Source organism: Rhipicephalus microplus, chromosome 4 (assembly GCF_043290135.1).
Source record: "Rhipicephalus microplus isolate Deutch F79 chromosome 4, USDA_Rmic, whole genome shotgun sequence".
In the NCBI taxonomy this organism is placed as follows: Eukaryota; Metazoa; Arthropoda; class Arachnida; order Ixodida; family Ixodidae; genus Rhipicephalus; species Rhipicephalus microplus.
The window spans coordinates 87,046,285-87,068,610 of NC_134703.1; the positions used below are offsets into that span (position 1 = coordinate 87,046,285).

General features: G+C 44.6%; 1 protein-coding gene and 1 long non-coding RNA gene across 4 annotated transcripts in view; one reads left to right on the plus strand and one right to left on the minus strand.

Annotated features, from left to right (window-relative positions):
• Positions 1–21,511, minus strand: part of LOC119172182 (histone acetyltransferase KAT7) — a 57,875-nt gene extending 36,364 nt beyond the window's left edge. The window contains exons 1-10 of one of the 3 annotated variants that reach the window (XM_037423208.2): positions 21,170–21,511; positions 20,287–20,347; positions 18,807–19,050; positions 17,072–17,215; positions 11,568–11,683; positions 9,868–9,952; positions 8,854–9,017; positions 6,987–7,137; positions 3,607–3,819; positions 2,874–2,956 (exon numbers count right to left, since the gene is read on the minus strand). In XM_037423208.2, the coding sequence (XP_037279105.2) occupies positions 2,874–2,956; positions 3,607–3,819; positions 6,987–7,137; positions 8,854–9,017; positions 9,868–9,952; positions 11,568–11,683; positions 17,072–17,215; positions 18,807–19,050; positions 20,287–20,301 (1,215 nt within the window). In that variant the 5' untranslated portion in view covers positions 20,302–20,347; positions 21,170–21,511. Of the gene's footprint in view, positions 1–2,873; positions 2,957–3,606; positions 3,820–6,986; positions 7,138–8,853; positions 9,018–9,867; positions 9,953–11,567; positions 11,684–17,071; positions 17,219–18,806; positions 19,051–20,286; positions 20,348–21,169 lie in introns of all 3 variants that reach the window. The other 2 variants (XM_037423209.2, XM_037423207.2) reach the window with 2 other exon arrangements.
• On the plus strand, positions 10,550–22,249 carry LOC142814490 (uncharacterized). The gene is made up of 3 exons (XR_012894935.1): positions 10,550–10,637; positions 19,486–19,563; positions 22,182–22,249. It is a non-coding gene; the product is annotated as an uncharacterized LOC142814490 (long non-coding RNA).
• The last annotated feature ends 77 nt before the right edge of the window (positions 22,250–22,326 follow it).

Here is a 22,326-nt window from a genome sequence, read left to right on the forward strand (position 1 = left end):
GGTCTAAATGAACTCCAAAACCCCCTATAGTGTCCTCTAAAAAGCAGTGCACAATGAAAAAAAAAAGAAAAAAAAGAAAACCTTGCAGGGTACCTTATGCATATGCCTAAGACAACTCGAAGACAAGATCGAAGGAGAGAGCCATTTTGATTTTATTGCGACATCAATTATATGGACATTTTCGACTGGTTTTTGCCATTGCCAGTGGAGTACAGAAATGTTTTCTTTTTTTTTGGGGGGGGGGGGAGTAGGCTGCACCTTAGTCTGAAGGGGGAGCCGGGCAGACATATTGCCGCTTGGCACTATAATATGCCATGGCGAAAAAAAATTCGGGGGGGGGGGGGGGGGGGGGGGGACGACGACGACGACACACATTCTCAATGTGCCACCAGCTGGCTACGCAATGTCGCAATTGATAACATCCCCCGCACATAGTGTTTTACATGCTGTTACAAGCGGGCGAGCACCGGGCGACCAACGCACATAGTGTTTTACATGCTGTTACAAGCGTGCGAGCACCGGGCGACCAACGCGGCTAAAGCTAAGATGCCTGCCAGACCTGTCATTGATTGTTACTCAAGCTGAGAGGTCAATGCCACCCCTCTGCAAGGAGCAGGAAGGGACTAGGAATGTGGGGGGGGGGGGGGGTTATGAACTTTGACTGAACTATGAACTATGCCGAAGCGCACGTACACTACACCGGGCAGAACATCATTAGGATGTAAACAAAGCAAAGAATGTGTTACAGTGCTGTTCGGTGCTAATGTGACAGGGGAGGACAAGCTTCCTTTGCTGGTACTGGGGAAAGCATCAAAGCCCTGGTCGACTAGCCGGCCGAAATAGTCAATTTGCTTAGAGGCCCCGACGAGGAAGATGAGCGGCTATGCTGAAAACAGCCTCGCGAAATACCAACAGTGGCACAAACGGAGGAGAGCCTCTGTCTGTTGCGAGTGCGCAGGCAGCGACCACGAACTCATAATTTGCCTGAACAAACTGGAGCAGCCACTCCTCACGCCCAGCCGAAGCACCGGACAAAGCAAGCTGACTGATTTTTTGTGCGTGAATGAAGATTTGCTTCACTGATTACCACTTCTGGGAAGTTGTCATGGCTAATTTAGCTGTACTTGCTGAGCTTTTATGGGGCAGTCACTCACATAGAATTTTCTTGCCGTCCCACTGACTTCGTTATAACAAGGGTTTACTGTTAGGGGTCACTCTAAATTCGACATTGACTGCATTAGTATTTGGGAAGTTCGAATAGTTTAAACAATAGAAATTAAAGTGCAAATCGAATAGCAAACACCACTAGAAAAATATTCGAAATTTTGAATATTCGCACACCCCTACTTCTAAATACTAGTTTGATCACCTTGTCCCACAAATAGAACAAATGTAATGAATAAGACAAAGCACTACCTTTTCAACCACACATATCTTTTTGAGCGATGGCATCCTTTGCGGCACTGATGATGTAGTGAAATGCTTGCCAGAGAGATTTACTAAACATAAATGTGCGTACATTTTTCCTTCCCTTCAAACAAACCAGAATTTGACGTTAATCCGCCTTATGTTCCAGAATGGTCATTCAACAGCACAAATCTTCTCATCCTTTCTTTACTCATCGTAACCATTCTTTTCATTACTGACAGGTTTAGCGGATAAACAAGCACCACCTCGCACAAGCTTTTGACAATGTGTGAAAAATGGGGTCCCGACAGCAAATGCTGGTTACTGGTAGTGGAAAGAATAAAGAAGCTGTAAACAGCACTCCAGGAAAAGTGCACACAGCAAAACAAAGTAAGCATACGGGTGTGCCTTGACTACGGATGTTCTTTTGTTAACCGGGCATTTAAAATGTCAATCTTCGCAGTAACCTGTGTTAATGTAACACATTTAGCCGAGGAAGCTTGCCATAACTATCCCAGCTGAATTATCGTGCTTACATTCACTTGACCCGATGATCTGCAATGAATTGTGACCAACACAGACAGAGTGGTGACTAACTAAACAGAAAAAAGCTGACAAATCCAAGAGCTAAAGAGACAGAATTGTTGAGACCTGCTTAATGCTAACAATACAGGCCTGATTAAACATTGATTAATGACTTGCTGCACAAATTATTTCCTACCCATATTGCATAAACCAATAGATGTACTTGACTTAGAAAAACATGCAATGCAAAAGCCAGCTTCTAAAAACTTATGCACACTGCATAGCCCTTGAAAGGTTAGAAAACACTGGTTTTAAGCAACACACTTACGGTAACATCAAGTGGCTTCTAAGAACGCTGAAAGTGGCGAAGGAACATGTTAGTGCTCTGCTAGTTACTTCAGACTCTCTAATTGTTTAGAATGTTTCTGCTTCTGCAAGAAACCGTTCACATAACAAAGTGAGGTTGGAATGAAAACAATATGAGCAAACATGAGAAATGGACAGCATATGGTCTATTTTGTTTCTATTTTTAGTAGTGATCAGCACCTACAAAGAGTCTTAATTATTGCATGAACCCTGAATGCTTTTCTCAGGTTTTTTTGGCCTATCCCGCAAAAGTGCCTCAACGGATGCCAAATCGATGGTTTTCAGCAACTCTTTGATCACTTGAAGCGATGTCACACAGGCACTTCAGATCACGATCACGGCTGATATTAATTCACTTTACTGATTGCAGTAAACGGTGTTCCAAAATGTACCTCATTGAGTTTGACACGAATCGTAATCATCTTGACACTGATTGGACCTTACCGCAATCACAAGTGCCCATGCTGGCGCCGGCAGTGCTTAAGCTCCTAGCTTCTCCCCTTTATGCTTCCCCCTGTTCCCATCACAGTACTTGTGCCATAGTGACAAACAGACACGCAGAAAAAAATGTGCACCTCACAGTCCCCAGCTGTGGTGTTGTGATACAGTGGGCAGCAGTCGATTGTAGCATGTGACGGAAATCTGCCACTTAGATGACCTGGAACAGAAGATAAGAGCAATGCACAAACTTAGTAAAACTGCTTTTAAAATACTCCGCTGCGAGTGCACAATCTAAGAAGAGCCCCTGATCCACACAAAGGGGCAAACACTACCGTGATTTCATTTCATTCAAACAAAACGTGACTGCAGCACAAGTATAAAATCTCACCATTTATCCTATATAAGAACTCTTTCTATTCACTGACTAATAACTTGAATGAAGTGACTTGACATTCTGAAGATGCACAAAGACGACTGAGATGACGGGCATTTACATCTAGAAACTGCACATGGTCCATGAGACAGAATGTTAGGGCTATCAGTTATAGCAGGGGGCTTAAATTACAAACGACATTAACACAGCTGCGATTGGCACACAAATCCTAGAGCCTATATTATGAGCATATATATCTACCAGATGCTCACGAGCAAGAAACATTCAAGATTGAATTCATTATTATTAGTGTTCATAATACACAGGTCTGACTGTAACACCAATAATTGTAGGTTTTATAGTGAATCTAAATCACAGTGCACATATTTTAGTGTTCTGCTGCAGATGGAAACTTATAGAGTAATAACAGTTTCAGAGTTGAAGGGTGCAAAAACAGTGCCTGTATATTCTCTAGGCCAAATTTTCTCACTCACCCTTGGAGTTGCAGCCTGACACAGTGCAGTGGGGTTCATCTCCTTCCCTTGGAGACTGGCCATTTGCAGCAGGCATCTCTCGAAGGATGCTGCGTGTAGCCCCTCGGCCATTCTTGGCTGGCAGGCGGCCCTTGGCAGCTCGGCGCCTTGGGCTCCCTTCGGTACCGCCAACTGGCGACGGATCAGCAGTGGTGTCCTTGCTGCCAGCTTTGCCTGCAAGAAATGCAAGCCTTCATATGGCTCTTCATACTCGTGCCCCACAATCAATGAAGAAAGCAGCACAGTAGACACTGTAGCAGCACAACAGCCTATCATTAGACAGTTTAGTATAGCGGGCTTAGTGGCATAGTGGGCTTAGTGGAGTAGCAGGATCGAAACGGATATGAGCAGTACGCTAAAAGACTCGTGCCTACACCGCACACATGCCATTTTTCAGATCTAGATTTTCCGTGTTTGTGTGGTCAATGTAGTGCAAGTAAAACATTGTACTGGTTCTGGATGCCCGCTTCTAACTAAATTAAGCGTTGGTGGGAACGGATCCACCTCTTTTGTAGCTACCAACTATCCAAAATGGCTTCGCTTGTCTTCAGCTAGCTTTGATGACCGAGAATTACGGATAACTGAGCCTAGATTTTAAGATCCCTTCCATTTCCAACGTCCGTAGTCCTAACTAGAAGATCAGTGTAAACAAATATGCAACATGAAAATTCGCACTTTTGGTGTGTGGTTTATACTTATTTACTTTTATTATTACTAAATAAAAGTAATAATATTGCTTCATGTGGGTATACACTCGAAGAATCTCAGTTTTTATCTTTTCACTCTTTTTAGTGCATTCACCATCTGCTAGGTGATGCCACAGTCCCAGCTTGGGTACGTAAACGCTATCCCTCTAAACTATAACGCGCTGTCCGCAACAAATGTTTGCGGCACGGTAACGCTACAGTCGAAACCCGCAATAACGAAACCCCGCGAGTACGAAATCCCCGCGGCAACGAAATATTTCCAGAAGCCTGGCGAACGTTCATAGAAGCCCATGTATTACGTATCTCGCGGCAACGAAATGTTTTTGGACAGCAATCCTGCAATCCAGCAATTTTTCGAATTTTCTACCACGGTACTTCGTGATGGCGGGGCCGGGAGTCGGCTTCTTGGGCTCATCGGAAAGAACATTTCTCTGTGTTTAACTTTCCCGCCTCAGCTGGCTCCTCCCTTTAAAAACAAGCGCACAAAGAGCAAATGTTTGAAGGTCGTTTCGAGGCCCTTGATTGGCTGTGGCCGCCATGTTGCCTCAGCTCGCCTCGCCATTGGCCTGATGCTCGCTCCGGGAGATCGTTGTCTGCTGCTTGTGTGTCGCAAGGATATGGCTCTCGAAAATTGCTACTTCGTGACGTGTTCACGGCTTGATGATCACTTAAGATAAAATTACACTTTGGTTAGGAGCAGTAGGCGTATGTGCGATCAGGTTACTACGAGCGCGGCGCGTCATCGTAGTCGTCTTTAGCCCTCACTCCGCCGACAGCGAGACTACGGGCAGGAACGACGCGCTAGCGCACTCGTGGCGACATGCTTCGTCGCAAGCAACGAAGCTGTAAGCGGCGGCACGGTCAGATTACTACGAGTGGCCGCACCGGATGCACGATCAGATTACTACGAGCGGGTGCGCGGTCTACGAGCGCGGCGCGTCATCGGAGTCGGCCTTAGCCCTTACTTCGCTGACAGTGAGACTGCGGGCAGGAACAACGCGCTAGCGCATCCGAAACAACCCTAGGGTTGTTTTGGATGCGCAGGACACCCTCCGCTCCTTCGACGCACATGAAGACGACGTAGCAATGAACCACTTTTTCCAGTGCGAAGGCAGAGCTTTGAAGTTGTTGCATGGCAAGGCTCGGCAAAGTAAGTTGACCGACTTCTGGCAATAAATTTTCGTTCTGCTCGTCGTATCACTGTTTTTATGTCTCATACTCGCGGCAACGAAATTCTCGCGAGAACGAAATTTTTCGGTTTCCTTGGCGATTTCGTTATTGCGGGTTTCGACTGTATTCCCTTAACTCCCGCTATCACACTCACGCTAAACTATAACTGTCTATCAAAGAGGTCCTAAAACATTTTTCTAAGTAATCACCGAATGACCTCAGTATTATCCGAATTTATTGCATCAGAAATCCAGAGAGAGAGAATGAACAACTTTGCTGAAAATGCGTGCAGAATTTACCAGCCTTCCATCACACACAAAGGATAAGAGTTTATCGCGACGCGGCCATTACATCAGTCTCGTGGGTTGAGCTCCTCAAGGTCTTGTTCCCTTGCTACTACCGCAGGTCGATAGCTGCAAAAATTTCTTGAATTCGTCAAGAACGAGTGAAGTTATGGGGGAACCCATCACACATTTTAATCGCTGTCCCTTTTTTGTCGTCCCGATGAGCTCGCCAAAAGCTACACATGGAGGGATGGTAGGAGGGAAAAAAGGTTACGTCAGCGCGCATCACGTGTTTGAGCTTGCATAAAGAAACGCGATCACTCTTCCAGTGTGATTTTTGTGAGCGAGTATGGCTATTGTGTGACGTTAGCACACTATGAGGTGTGGTGCTGGCATGCAACGACAATAAACGCATATGATCGATACACCACTCTTGATTTATGACAACTATTGACCTATAGTCGCAGTGATCTGCTGTAAGACGCCATACAGCAGCTGCCAGCAGCTTCAAAGAGAGAGAGGACAAGCTTCTGTATGAGAGAGGACAACGCACGACTACATGATTTGGCTGAGCTATTCATAGCAGTGTTTTTTTTATCAAGCCCGAGGTATTGTTCATGAGCGCTCTAATTTGAGATACAGGTCACTCTTGGGCTGCATTGACTTTGTAGTTAGGGTGGTCCCCCGATACAGCCATTCACAGCTGTTCAAAAGAAATTGTGCAGGTTGTAAAGCTACCATTTATGATCAGTTGCTCACAGCTGGCTGATTTTTCATTTTTGTGTCGGGAGTCACAAAGCTGCTAACCAATCGAGCATGCAAACGGGACAGCGAAGCATTCTGTTGGTCTATCGCAAAAACCATTTTTGCCATTTGACATGTGGGAGTTGCGCGAGAAGTTTAGAAAAGCATTGATGGCCCATTTTGATGTGGCAACGCGCAAGCTGCATTTGTCGAAGTAAATGTCAGCCATTGCGAGTCATTTCGTGATTAAAAGCCATTGTAGGTCACACCAGGTCCATCAATCACTGGTGTGAATGTGGCATCACATTGAATGGGCACTTAGTAAATAACAGAGGAAACAAAAATTTTCACGCAAGCTTTTCACAATGTGACATCACGAAATCTAACAGCGACTGAAAAATATCATCGTGTATTGTATGGCAATAAAAGGCCTTACCCTTCGGTCGGCCACGTTTTGGTGGTGTCACATCAGCCTCACTGCTTGCATCGGGTGCCTTTGTGCCGAGGCTGCGTGGACTAGAGGTTTTCTGCGGTGTGCACGGGGCCACTACATCTTGGTGCATTGGTTCATTCTGGCACTGGTTCTGCTGCAAAAGAAGGCATACCAATATCTTCAGTTATGCTACACGTTAGCGATAGTATTTACTTTGGTTTTAAACAGGCTCTCAACATACTGATGTTGGCAAAAGCTTCCCAATGTGACATCGTGGTAAAAGACCAGAAAAATAAGCATTCACGTTACATGAACTCTATTCATCATCATCATGACTCTGACTGTCCACTGCAGGGCACAGTGTCATGTTTTGCCAGTCAACATAGATTATACTCTCAAATTTCTTGATCTCATCTGCCCACCTAACGTCCTGCCTCCCTTCTCACGCACCTGCCTTCTCTTGGAATGTCATCAGTTACACTTAATTACCAACGATTATCTTGCTCTAATGCTACATGCCCGGCCCATGCCTATTTCTTCTTGGTTTCGACTAAGATGTCTCTCACACAATGTCGTTACTTCAGTGCCACTTTGTTGGCATTGAAAGTGTCGTTTGAGTCGTAGGCTGCCACGTGGTCCTTAAGCTGCATGTCTTGCCAGTATTTCACAACTTCTTCGCCTGCCTGACCCCTCTCTCCACACACAATCTTGAACACGAGGCTATGCCGTTCTTTCAAACACGCAAGCCAACCCTCCGATGCCTCATTCAGTGTTCATTCATAGAGCGTATCTCTCTGCTTGCATGCATATAAGTGGTCCACTCAACGGCAGCTTCGACTCGCGTGCAGTAACGATCCACTGCAACAGCGCTTCCTCTAGTTGTGGGTGGAGTGCGATGCGTAATCACCTTCGTCGGTGAAAATTTCTCACTCTCAAACGCTTTCATTATTCAAGCCTTGTTTTTCGCATACTTCGATAGTGTGCTTCTTTTTACGTCGAACTGACACATCACCTCTTCTCCGAAGTACCGTTTTTGAGTGCCTTTAGTATCTTCTCTTTAGTTGCCAATTTATACCCGCGTGCTTCGCGGGTTTCGCTGGTTCCAACATCGGGACAGGGTGATATATGACACCATGACTATGGCCCGACAACCACCTCGCGCACTGACACTTCCGATACACCGATATGTCACAGCGCACCGAAGAGGAAAAAAAAAAGCACGACCTTGGTCCGCATGCTATCCGTCTGAGGCCCTGTTTCTCTGTTATCCATTATGCGCCGATGATAAGACGATGCGTGCTCCAAGACGCCACCTTTCGTTCTCTTTCATCAGTTCTCGAAAAAAAAAAAAAAATGCAGTTTTCCTTGGCCTCCGCGATCAGCATACACAGCTGTTGAAGCCCATCTCGGAGACCATAAGTTTGCACATGTGTGGCAAAGAAAATGCAATGCGATAAATGCTGTGACTTCTAAGATGCAGTTTCAGTTTCTGACTTTCTGAATGGGAGGCAAGCCAGAGACGCCTTGCCTCCCATTTAAATTAACCAGTGCGCGTGCAATTTTTCATCGAATCAGCAAATGTTTGTTGCTATAAGACTATGAACATTTATGAAGGGAGGGTGTGGGAATGACGAATCATCCAAATCAACAAGCTCCAAATTAACAAGATTCTGCTATTTTCTATCAAGGGTCTTTGAAAGCTCAACTACCAGAACAATAGAAAATCTGCCATGATTCTAGCAGAATACTACATAATGAAGCTTTTAAGCTCCTTGCTGGTTTTAAATACTCTGCCACCAATATACAGCTTGTACACTAACACACACACACACACACATGAACACACAAAAGAAAAAGTTACACTAATTACATTTTGGTGATTGCCACGATGTGCGTGCCTTGTCATCCTCGGCCGTTTAGGCGTGGACGACGATAAGTTGCTAACATCATTCTTTTCTTCCTCCGAAGCATCAGCCGGAGCACCATTGACTGCTGATGCCTCAGTGGTGGCTTCACTGCAGCGCCCACAATTTTCTGGAACCCAAGCAAACAATGCCATGCACGGTAATCATTTGCCCCTTTGCTTTGTTCAGCGCACATAAAGGAAGAGTAAACAAACAAATGGAGAATGATGCATCATCTACCAGACAAACTAAATAAAGTGCTTGATTTTAAAGAAAGACTGTCACAGCAACTCATCCTTCCTGTATATATAGTAGAAAGCCTGTTGGTACATTCTCAGCAGCTCCAAACTTCTGCTAAAGTCAAAGGCCACAGATGCATCAATGCTACACAAATGCCAGAAGACTCTAACACTTTTCAACAAATTCACACTAGGAGCCTGTGGTAGTTCAGTGCCTCTAACTGTTTCTTACCTGCAAGCAAGATAAATCTGAAAGATGATAAGATAGCTTTTTGCAAGGCTGCTTTCAAGTGTCTGTTTCAAAGCTCCAATAAAAAATAACATTACCTGCTTGCAAATGCACGTTTGCAAGCGACTGTATAAAGACAGAGTGATTTTGCCGCCATGCAGCATCCATGAGAAGGGCTCACTATAGGACAGTGTGTGATGTAAAAGCAGTGCACACCCCAAAAAGAGCAGTTTGAATTTACTGAGGTGGTCTGGTGGTTACTAAGCTTTACTCCTGACCTGAAGGTTGCAGGACTCACATGGCCAAAATTCAGTTTTGGCAGCACACATCTACGCTAGTAACGAACAGTACAAATAATGTCACAATGTTTGAGAGTGACACCTAGGAAGATACCTGTCAAGTTGCTTTGGCCCCTCAATGCTCTGTGAACCACTTTTGGAACACACTAAAATGTCTGTCCTCCAACCGCATGATCCCTTCAACCTAGTTCAACGTTGAGGCTCCTGACTCACCTAAACAGGACTTTGTGAGCGCTTGAGCAGGGAGGCAGTTCGGGTGGAAGCACCGATCACAGTTTTTGCACAGCACGAGAAGGGCCTGGAAAAAGAAGAAGCAGAAAAGGCTCAAATTTTGTCAGACATCATGCCAAATAGGTTATAGTATGACAGTATTGATGCAGCATTAGTGCGCTGTAGGTGAAAATTAAAAACTCTTTAAAAACACATCAGGGATAAGAGTGTTTGTACTTCCTTAACTCATTGTAGCTGTGTCGCATGGCATACAACTTGGAGTAGTACACAAAGCATACATTCATTGTTAAGTGTGCACACTAAAAAGACAATAGTTGATTAGACAAAAACAGTCATTAATACAGTCTACGCTCATTATAACAGATTCGCATACAAAAGAGATTTGCATACAATGAACTATTATTCAGCCTAAGTTTTGTCTATGTATTAAATTAATGGAGTGAAGTTCGCTTTTAGAGAACTGCAGTACAATGAATTATTGGCTATAGTTGATGAAATTAGCAGCATTTTTCTCTAAATTAGAAACAAAGTGTACTTTTCATGTGTTGATGCAGGATGATAAGTCTTGACCACACTGCTCTCTGCACGCCAAGAAAGCCATGTAAATTTGCATTGCAGCATTGCTAGCTTCTGGCCAAGCCAAGCCTTCAGCAAAGCCAGTCATGAAGCACGTTAGTCACACCTATGGTTCAAGCCGTTTAAGTGTGGCAAATGACTGAAATGCGGCAACATGTGATTGCATCATCGCTCAGGTGAGCTCGCCAATCTCTTATAGCAACTTTCTTTTTCAGCTAACTGTAAATAAACATTTTTTTCGTCTTCCATTAGACGTTCGTCACTCATTACGGTAACATTGTAAGGCACCGTCCCCAAAGACATTTTGGTATTCCAAGCAGGTGAGCCCCACTGTAAAATCAGAATAATAATGTGAGAAGTGCCCTAGTGCTGCTCAGTTCAGAACTTTCAGACCAACTTTGAACTGTCCATCCAACAAGCTATGGGGGTTGCGCGCAGGCAACAGCTTCCGGAAGCCAATAGGTGGCCCCAATTAAGCGTATAAGCCTTTCCGTCCACACAAAAAATTCATTCTAAGCTGATCAACAGAAATGTCCAAAAAAGCCTGTAGAAACGCTTTATTATCAGGCTACGCGTTGCTGCTGTGAAGGGGCAACATAGCATCCCTGCACCTACCATAACGGCACTTGCTCATCGATTAGAATTAGCGCTGCAATTTTATTAATAACTGCTGCTGGTAATTGGAGTCTTTTGTAATCATGCTGTCAAATTCATCTGGCATGTACCAGGGGAACTAGCCTGCCCAATGCTGCTGAACCAAATCAAAAGGATTATCATCCCGCGGCGCGCATTCTCTCCCCCCCCCCCCTCTTGAACAAAGTTACAGACATTGGATAATATTACAGACATTGGATAATGCGGGCTCGTTTTGCCGGATTATGATGGCCCCTTCTAACAAGAGTAGACAGTAGTACCTGGCAGGAGCTCCTTAACTGTTACAAATGTACTAATAGACAGGGCAGGTTCTGTTAGTCTATGTATTGATTTTCCGCATTGGGAGACACTATTGGTCGAGTTGAATGTGGTGAATAGTCAAGTGTACAGCACAGCACAAACACAGGCACAAGAACACATTCTTCCACACCATTCAGTTTGGTTCCACTCACACTCTGCGATTCTGGCTGGTGGCACGTCTCGCATACTCGACACCGGTGGCACTTCCAGTCATAGGTGGTGACCACCTTGGCTGCTTCCTCGGAGAGGCCCAGGCAGAAAGGGTGAGCTGAAATGCAAAATGACAGACTTCGTGACTACATGGCCTGATTTGTAAGCAGCACACATTACAGCTTCTTTTCTCCACGACATGAGCAACACATTTCATTAGGTAATAGAAACAACTCGGTGCATGACTTCAAACTTTTGTGCTAAAGGTGCAAACATTTCCAAGGGAAAATTACTCAAACATTTCTACCACATAACAATAGCATGCACAGCACTCACAAAATAAGACACAACAGAAAATCTTTTCATGCAGAACACTGAATACGTGAAATTAGTCATGAGTGTGATCACACTACACTGCACCTCAAGTTCATGTGGGTACATAGGAAACCCACTCTTTAAGCACAAGAGCTCAAGACGGTGGTTTTCTTTAGCAGGAGTAGTGTTATGTGCTGCGCATAACAATGTTATGCTTTGAAACTTGCTCTAACTTGCTTGGTTGTCTGCTATGCTGCTTCAAAATGTATCAGTTGGTGTAGCAATATGACAGACAGAAGTAAGAGTCAAGGTCTCACAAGAAATGAAATTGAAACTAGCCAATAAAAAAAGCTATTAGGGTGCTCTAAGGCTTGGCAGTCTCTCGTAACAAGTTTTGATACAGTGCTACAATTCCACAATAAAAAATGAATGATTAATGAAAAGTTAAGTCCACTTAAGACACCACTGAATTTGTATGATAACATTGGAATTAGCACATCAACCATGTAAGCCCATAGAGCAAATCCTTCTTTTCAAGCATTTAGCAATACCAATGTTGTTCGTCAAAAACACAGTCATTCTCGGCGAGAGAGTAATCTCTGGAGCTGTACAGCCGAAAACCACAATGCGAACATGAGAGGCTCCGTAGTGAAAAGGTCCAGAAATTTCGACTATGTGATGTCCTTTAAAGAGGGAGACGTGGCAATTTAAATTACTTTTGTTATTATGGAAATAAAGTGATGAAATTCGGTGTGCAGATGTAATTTCTTGCACTGATATCATAACTAAATTCAGTTTTGAGCAATCTAATATACAGTAGAGCACGCTTATAATGAACCTGAGCATGACGCGGCATCCGTTCGCTGTATCCCGAAGTTCGTAGTAAATGAAACACAGCTTTTAAAAAAAAGTTGTGCGTGAAAACACAAACTTTTTACGCCCTCAAAAGTCCGTGATGCACGTGTTTCGAATAGCAGAAGCGATAAGAACGGTCTCGCGTTCATTTAAAATGGCAGAGCGCTTGTTCGCCAAGGCCTCTGGCATAAGCTGCATGAGGCACTGACTCCAAAGTTTCATCGTTCTCGCAATCCGATTCCTCCAAATCGCTCTCGCCACGTATTTCATTCACAATGCCCTAATCCGTGCACGGTTCCGCAGTGTCGGCATCATCATCGGCCATAATTAAACCATCACAACAGATGTCCCACCCGCTCTCCCAGGTCGGAGTCGACGACGCGCTGCCACAAATCGCCGCCGCAGTGGTCCTGTTCGGAAGCTTCAGGCTCGGCATCGGCTCGACGTCGACGAAGTCGGCCTTGCGAAAACAGTTTCGCGGGCATGTAGCCATCACCGCCGCCCACGAAATATTTACCATCTCCACAGCTGCATACCGGGACGCCCGAAGCTGCAAGTTGGCTGCCAGGTGGTCAACAGCTATGAGCAAGTGCTCCGCAACGCGGAACCTAACGCGCGGATTACGCTCAAGCCAAGTGGTCACACTTTCAACGTTTTGTTGAGCGGCAGGAAAAAACGTGCTAGTCCTCCCGTCGCTATCAGGCCATCATGACCACACACGCACACCAAGAGCGAGCAAGAAGCGCACACGTGACACACAAACCAGAACGCGTGGAACATCTCTGGGCGCGTTTCCAGTCAGAAAAAAATTGGCAGCATATCCACGGAGTGAATGATGGAGAGTGGGGTGAAGCATTCGTCCGTCCATTCGTTCTTGCTTCTGCCTGTCCATGCGTCCGTCTGTGTGACCGTCCATGCGTCCATCTGCCTGTCCGTGCATGCGTCTGTTCGTGCGTCCATGCCTGCGTTCGCCCATGCATCTGCCCCTGCGTCTGTTAATGCGTCCATCCGTGCATCTGTCTGGGTGTCCGTTCGTCCATCTATTCAACACTCCAAATACCACCATCTCACATCTTTTCACCATATATTCCCCATATAGAAACGCCGTCATCTAGCGAACATTTCAAGGACTAAACGAGAGGTGGTACACGCACACTTTCTTACGGCTAGCGCTTCGAATCTACTTCCCACCTTTAACCACGTTGAGTTCATAGTATATACTAGTTCACTGTGTTCATAGCACTGCGGCTCAACGCTCGCAAAACCTTTCTAAAACCAAGGAGGTTACGCCCAGGGAGTATAACGTGGCAACCTTTTCCTGTCAGTGCTCAATGTACATGCCAATGGCTGCTAATGGGAAATGAGAGACAGGAGAATTCGGCTTTTACTTTCTTACGGCTTGCGCTTCGTATCTACTTCCCACCTTTAACCACCTTGACTTCATTCATGGTATATACTAGTTCATTGTATTCATAGCACTGCGGCTCAACGCTCGCTAAACCTGTCTAAAACTAAGGAGGTTACACCTAGCGAGTATAATGTAGCAACCCTTTTTTTGTCAGATAGTGCTCAATGTACATGCCAATGGCTGCTAATAGGGATCACAGCATGCGCGTTATCTAAAAGCTGAATGCTCCTGTCTCTCATTCCCCATTAGCAGCCATTGGCACGTAAATTGAGCACTATTTTTTATTGTTCAACAAAGCACAGAAGAAATCTCTCACCGGCACCACCTTGGAGGTCAAAATGTTATACTTCTTACATACTACAACGGCTACGAGTGACGAACAGGTGCCGCTATAGGGAGCTTCGCCCCTAAACTGAAACTAATTCGAGCCAGCGTTGCGGGCGTCGCGAGGAGGTGGAGACAGGCGAAGGGGTTGTGATCAAGAGAGGAGAGTAGACTTGCTAGAGAAGGGCAAGGAGTTGCGATAAAGAGAGGAGAGGATGCGCCGGGTGGCAACCTTGAAAACCAAAGCACACAGGAAGGAGGCAGGTTGGGTAGCTTGCTTGAAAGGCCCGAGAAACTCTCACGTAGAAAAACTTGAAACGAGTGCATGACCGCCTGAATCGGTGCACGTGGCGGTGTTCGAAGAATCGGCAGTCGTGGTCAAAAATCGTTTTGTTGCGCCGGCGAGTTTGCGTGGCCTCACAAACTTCGACATTTCGCGATTCGTTCCGCGCAAATTAACAGCCGTTTTCGCGCTTCCACACGCGCGCGGAAGGCATGCTGAGTTGAGTGCGAAGTGAGCGAGAACAAGTCCTTAACACGAAACGAATCACAAATTATCACATTCGGTGGGGTAGCGCACGAGCGCGCACTAGACGCAGGCTATCGGATACAGTCGGTGGCCGACGATGTTGGCAAATGGTCTGGTCACTCCAGGCCAGTGACGTCGACAGTACCAGCGATCAAAAACGGGGTAGATGGCCGACCGGTCTTCGAAAGATCGGTGTGTGAAAACACGGGCCTCATCTGGCGATGCGGAATGCTCAGAGTAGAGGGGGGGGACAAAGGACGTAGGGGTGCGTAACAAAAGCGGTCGGAGAGAGTGGCAACTAGAGGGGCACGGAGACAGGGTCGGCGTTTAACAATACGAATGTATGGGCACCTCGCCGATGCCTGATCAATGGTCGAAATTGGTTTCCCAGGAAGTCAGCAGACCGCTGACTGCGTTCGCTGTAACTGATCAGCGGTGCTCAGAGATGTTCGTTGTAAGTGCGATGTTATGCCATTGAACCAATGTATATTTTCACGGTCACGCGGATATTGTTCGTTTTAAGTGGGGCCGTTATAGTATGTGGGCTCGACTGTAGTTTTTGAGTGACAACACTTGATAGACTCTCATTTTCATCCCAAAAGTAATTAATTATTTGACAGAAGTTCATCAAAATTTTTGCATAAGAATATTCACAAGGGCCCATTTTGTGCCGTAATGCTATTGGCTTACTTATTATTCAAGTAAGCACACACAAAAAAATTGAAATGTCCTGGTCATATTGTCTTACTAACAACTTTTACGGAAGGCCAATAACAAAAATCTGTATGATGTGTACACAAATATGGACACCTGTATGGCACTCATCAATGTCTTAGGATATAAGTACAGAAAACAGAGTGATTATATCTTCATTAGTTATAAAATCGCACAAGGATGACTAGACAATGGCTCAAAAAATGAACGCTGAGAAAACGGAGCTTAAAGAAATTGGAGCTAAAGGCTATGAAAACAGAACTCGGAAGTGTGCTGGCTTTATTTTTCATTATAGAAACGCAACTTTGTGGCTATCTTGAGCTGCGATCTATCTGTCCTGTCTACAATGATGCCAATACGGTGGCACTATGCCAAGGGATAGCTGGAGATTCGCATTAACAAAGCCCACTTTTCTCACATATTTTGATGGCAGCCCACCAATAAAATGCTTTTTCTCAACTTATACTACTTTGTTTGGTCTAATATTGCACCATTGATGTAAAACAGGGTCTCAAGATTGCAGAAAAAAATCATTTAGAAACTGAACATTTTGACCACATTTACCATTTCCATTGCCATGTCTCCCCTTAACCGAGAACGCACAGTACACGAGCCTTGACCATTTTACCTCCACAAAAATGTGATCACAGCGTGCGGGACTGAAACAAAGACTAGCGGGTTAGCAGCCAAGCGCCGTAGCCACTGACATGATGCAGCGGTTATGATTTCATGCAGCACAGTCCTAGTATTACTGAATAGTAGCTGCATCAAGGGTTGCTCATGAAAGTGGAAATTCGCTCATGGACAAAGCTAAAAGTCATGAAAAACACTGTGCATGTTTGGCAAGCCATGACATTTAAAGTGTTAGTAATAAGATGCTGCAGAATTTGTTTCCAGAAAAGGCTGTCGACCGAATAAGAAAAAAAAATTCTTTTTGTCGTATATCAACAGAGCAGAAAGCTGCAGACCAACCACCACAAAAATTGTGAACATAAAATGCGTCTTCCTACCCCTCAGGCACGTCCACAAAACATTTTATATTGACAGCTGTTATTTTTTGAGATCACACACTCACCAGTGATGGAATCAACCATGTGACTCCATGGCGGAACTGGCAAAAAAAAAAAAAGCTAGCTGATTCCAGCTGGAATTTCATTCCGTGCATACAAAGGATCAGCTCACTGCTACCACCACCACCCTGCTGTTGTAATTCTCATGATCGAGTCACTGCATTGGGTGTTGCTCGAGCCATTTGCAGAAAAAGTAGAAAAAAAAAACCTTGTCTAATGTTTCTTGCCACCCGACTGAGACGAATTGATTGGCATGAACATGGCAGGTGGAGGACAGGTGGCCCCACTTACCGCACGTCTCGCATTGAGAGCAGGATATAAGCTGCGCGGGCGGGCTGCGACGGCTCTCGAGCAGTGCCTGGGAGCATACGCTGCACAGGGGCTCCGAGGACAGGCGCGACCGCACCTGTCGCAGCCGCTTGTTCGGTACTTCCCCTGCTTCCAGTGGAAGAAAGCAGGACAGGAGACAAACGGAAAAGTTAAAGTCACTTCTGTGAATTCCTTTTATTTCCAGCTCTAAAAAAACTCTTATGCACTTGCATTTATGGCGAGCACCTTCTACTTTTTTTTTAATGTAATGAGTACCGTAAAGAACTGTAGAAGGCTGTGAGAGCTTTGGGTAAAGAACTTTGAGTACTGGACTGTAGAAACGACTTAGGTGTAGCAATCTGATACTAGTAGGCCTTTGTATAGTTTACTCCTGTTAAGAAAAACCTGAAGGGACCAGAAAAATGTGTTTCGTTCAACAAGAGTTTAATTTACTGAGAGACAAACAAGGGTAGCGAATTCAAGAGCACAAAACCAATCATACAAGAGCCAGTTGTTCCATTTAAGCAGCACTTTTGCGTAAAAGAGCTCTATTTGCTGAGATTCTACTGTGCTGAGCCTCACTTAAATATCAGTTACTGGAGAACTTCTGACATCAAGATTCCTCAAATCAATCAATGAGAACATGTAAAGAGGGGTACTGATATGGCAACAACAAGAAGGCTCGCAAGCAAGAACAACATTGCTTTCATTTAGCCACTGGCGATGACTGGGCAACAATCCAATGCTTCAGTATGAACACGTATGAAATTAGCCTAACTTAGAAAATACAATATGGAGAAAGTTTTACGCTGCGATGCCATGATGATATTCCATGTCAAAACAGCCAAGTTTTACACTGTTTCCTGTTCGTAAGGCTCTCACATGCTGTGATGTCCTCAGCACATGTGTTCCTCAAGTTCTCACTTGAGAACTTTACTATAACTAACCAAGCATTCTGGAAATGCCTGTAGGCAACCTTGGTGCACCAGTAGATAATTATCGCTTCATTTTTTTTTTGTCAAAACAGTCCTGTTCCTGACATACCTGCAAAGTGAACATTGCATGGTCTTGTGTGTGCTCGTATTTTCCGCCAGCTTTACTGACCCTTGAGTAAGCGGCAGTTGATATTAATAATAATTTTATAGAGCTTGAGATTTATTCAATATGCTACTGTTTCAAAATTAATCAGTGAGAAATCAATACAGTACTAAACCTTTCCTTTTTCTATGGTTCCAACCAAAAAGTAAATGCCACTGGTAGCATAGGAGTGTTTTTATCTATGCCAAAGAAATAGCTCAACTCCACAGAAATAAAAATTTGGTACAATATGGTGATTACAAACAAGACTTTATAAGTTATTTCACTTTCAACTGAGAAAGCTTGATATGGTCCAAGAAGGTTAGGGTACTTAGCTGTCTCTTAGGTAAATGTTGAGAACAGCACAATTAAGAAAAGCTCAAGGAGAAGAGATAACTGATTGTTTTAGGCTGATTATAGTCGATTAAATATCTTGCCCCACACTGTTTGCTCCGATAACCTAAACTGACACTATCAGTGCCATATTTTCTACAACCTTATCCTTGTTGCCGTGCTGTTGTGGCCACAACTGTTATGGTTTGCCTTTAGTGATCGTGGTGATCGCTGACGATCACTGAGGTTCAATGCCGTCAAAAGCAAACAGTAAAAGAAAAGGAAGTGCTCAAAAAATGTTCTTTACCTTCAGAAGGCTCCTTGGTAGGGGTACGCGGAGGTGTTACCGACTTTCCGAGCACTGCACCATTACTATTGGCAACGGCGCTGCCAGTCAGAATAGCAGGGACAGGGGTATCAGCCTTGACGATGGGGACAGTGGTGCTCGTGACAGAAGACTTGCGCGACTGGCCCCGCGTCACAACGTGGGGTGGCTCTATCTCGCTCTCATCTGAGCGAGACTCCTCCGAGCTCGTGCTCCTGAGCTGTCGCTAAAGAAAATCGCAAGGTCAGCAACAGCGCACACAGAAATGTACGTACACCCTTTCAAATCTTTAACATCACTGAACGTTGACCTCTGGTCATGGTAGCCCGTAGTATTGACACGATGTATGGATATTTGCCACAAGATTCGCAAACACAGAAAGCACACAATCCTGTTACACTGTTTGTTTAGAGATGCGCACAAGCTTTAAGTCATACTGGCAAGATCACACGAGAAGAAAGCTGGTGTGCATCGAGTGCCCTACGCTGATCCAGTTGCTTCTCTCTGATGTTGGAAACTACTCTATCCAGCAGTTGACGCGTAACATTATTAGGTGTGTACACTTATGATCAAAGGCATATAGGAACAGAGTTTCCATGAGACAAACAAATAAATAATGATAATAAACCATTAAATGATATTTTCTTGATTCTTTGCACAGTAATCTGAAGTTACATGCTGCAGTTCGGACTTGTCCTTGCAAATGTTGCAGTTCAATTGACTGCATCGGTCTGTCACTGTGAGTACGCAAAGAGTTCTTATTATATTACATATATGCTCTTCCACGTACTATCGCGTTCAGTAGGAGCTACACTGTGAGAGTGCATCGGCAAGCACATTGTAAGGTTGTACATTGATGCCAATCGTGACGTGTTTTCGAGCTATCAGGGGGATGGTTTGGCTGTTCTTAAGAGTAGGCATCGCCTCCACTTGCTTTCCACGCACCCTAGTCGTGATATCAGCTTCAAAAGTGAGTTTAGGTTGACATCCAAACTTCGAATGTTTTTTAGATAAGGCATTGCAAGCAAAAAGTTCCTTCAAGTAGGGGGGGGGGGGGGGGCTTGAAAGCAAGCAGGTGAAGGATTTATGATTGCAGGAACAGGCTGACTATCCCCAGATACCTCAAAAATATGCCCCGGTCGGCGCCACTATACAACCTTGAAGTGTACTCGTCCATACGATTGTGAGTTGTAGCCCATTCTGAGCGCGATAGTTCTTCGATCACGGGTACTAGAGAAGGCACATACAGTAGCAGTGGTTTATAAAACATCGGCAAGAACAAGTACTCATAAAGAGCAACACGAAACAAACATAAAAGTTGGTTAGTAAAGCGAGCTGGTTGGTTCTGTTTCGCTATACAAAAAATATCGGCATAAAACACGGGCCAACAGCGAACATGATAGTGAAGTGAAAATCGAAGTATTCATTCCCTATTTAGCGCATGCGAGCATAGTATACTTACCCTTCTCTTTGGCATGGTGTGTTTTGTTGCAGCTGTGCGTCTTTGTAGCTACATGAGAGATCTGCAAAATATATAAGGCGATCATATTGCAAATGGATGTCTGAAAGGTACACAGAGTGAAGAGGACTATGTAAATATACGAAACCAACAACATCGTGTACGTTACATACGCGAACATGTGTTCGAACATTGTTTGAGCGGTTGATAGATGAAGCGTATCACAGCATATTTTTGCACTTGGGCCGCTTAAACGGCTTCTCCAGCGAGCCCGAACGCTTACCGTTTATCGCCAGCGATGTAGGGCGCTAGAGAATTGAAATAGACGGTATTTTGCGCGAGGGTACATGCCATTTTATCGCGCCGTCCGGCGCTTTGCACAGTCTAACGCAGCGGGAAACAAGTTGGACGCTGCTCTCGGCGTGACTGGGCGTGACGGAGTGGTTGTTTACAAACGGCCCGAGTCGGTTTTCGCCCGTTATATCCCGAAGTTCTCATACGGTACTCGAACAAGTTTGGTCGCGTTTACAACGGGCAAGCGCTAGTTTTACAAATGGCTAAAACAGAGGCGTTACTCACCCGGGGAGATCGGAGCGCATCAGTGCGACTCGAAACGCGCGATCGGCGCGCACGGATAGTAAACAAACATACTCGAGCAACGATCACTGCTAGTCGGCCCTATCTCAGAGGAATTCCAAGACAATAAGCGGTAAAATCACTAATTTTAATCCCGTTGACTACATACGGAGCTTCCTGGCTCGGCAAAACCACTGCCACGGAGACCCATTTTTTTTCGGCGCTCGTCGAACGCTCCCGAAGAGCGATCGTAAATCACGGATCAACGAATATCGCGTTGAGATCGTCATCATAGATAACGCGTACTTACCGTGAAGTTATCCAAGTGTCACCTACTCGTCCCAAGGGTTAAAAAGCTACAATATTAGGCCGGTTTGATCGCTTTAACGCATCACCAACGTTCATCGCTCTTGGGTGAAGCTCGGATAGGCTTAGGTCGTCCGTTCGGCGCAGCAGCGGAGGAGGTTAAAAACCTTTAAAATGACAATTTAAACGTATCAAAACTCTTAGTAAAGTCTCAATGTTCAAACTAATTTCTTCTAAAAGGCTTAAATGAGAGATATAGTGCACAACTTGTCGTTAAAACATCATTCCGTTCAGTTTATCGCAATAATGCAAGTGGCGACCCCTGCTGCGTACTTGAACTCAAAAACAAAACCGAAATTCTTTACAGAATAATTATTAGCAGCTCACGGCAAACACGCCTTACTGTTTTGTCAAACTGAATAAGAAAAACATTACACCATGAAATCTTTTATACATCAACACAAAATTACAAACTGAATCATGAAATTATTTCTAATCAAGCATGCAGAGGCTAGTAGAGCTCGCAGAGTGTGTTTTCAGCATAGATGGTTTTCAGTACAACTTTTGAATACACCAATAACTTACAAAAAAAATGTTTTGTAATCGTTTCGTAGTCTGCATTTATTACTTTCTTTTGTAATTTTTATGGATTAGCAGACGAACATGCACGATGTTGTTTATTCTTGAATACGCGCTTAAAAAAAGCTAATACTATCATCATTACCGTTGCAATAGAGATCGCAGGAGATTCTCGCGGCAAATTCGACTGTCAAAAATCGAAGCATGCGATTACAGACCTGTAAAGCACTGATCGGTTGGCGTTTCCGTCCAGCCTGTAACTTGGCCAAGATGCAAATAGAAAGTGGCCGTGAACTGTGATGCACTGCATCAGCCGATTCCTAGGGCGACACCGGTGGCTGGTGCCTTTAGCCTTTGAGTAAAACTGATTGATATGTGTACGGCAGCTTATAGCAAACGAGTTTGTGTATTTATTCTTTGTTACTTTTCTATTTAAGCATTCCACTTGTGACTCAGGATACCATGCTTCGTGAAACGGCATTCAAGTGGTCATCGTAGGTAAGCAGGACGACATCACTCCTCGTAGACCGTTTACAATATATTTAGTAACATTGTGCAGAATCGGTGGTTCGATATGCGTAC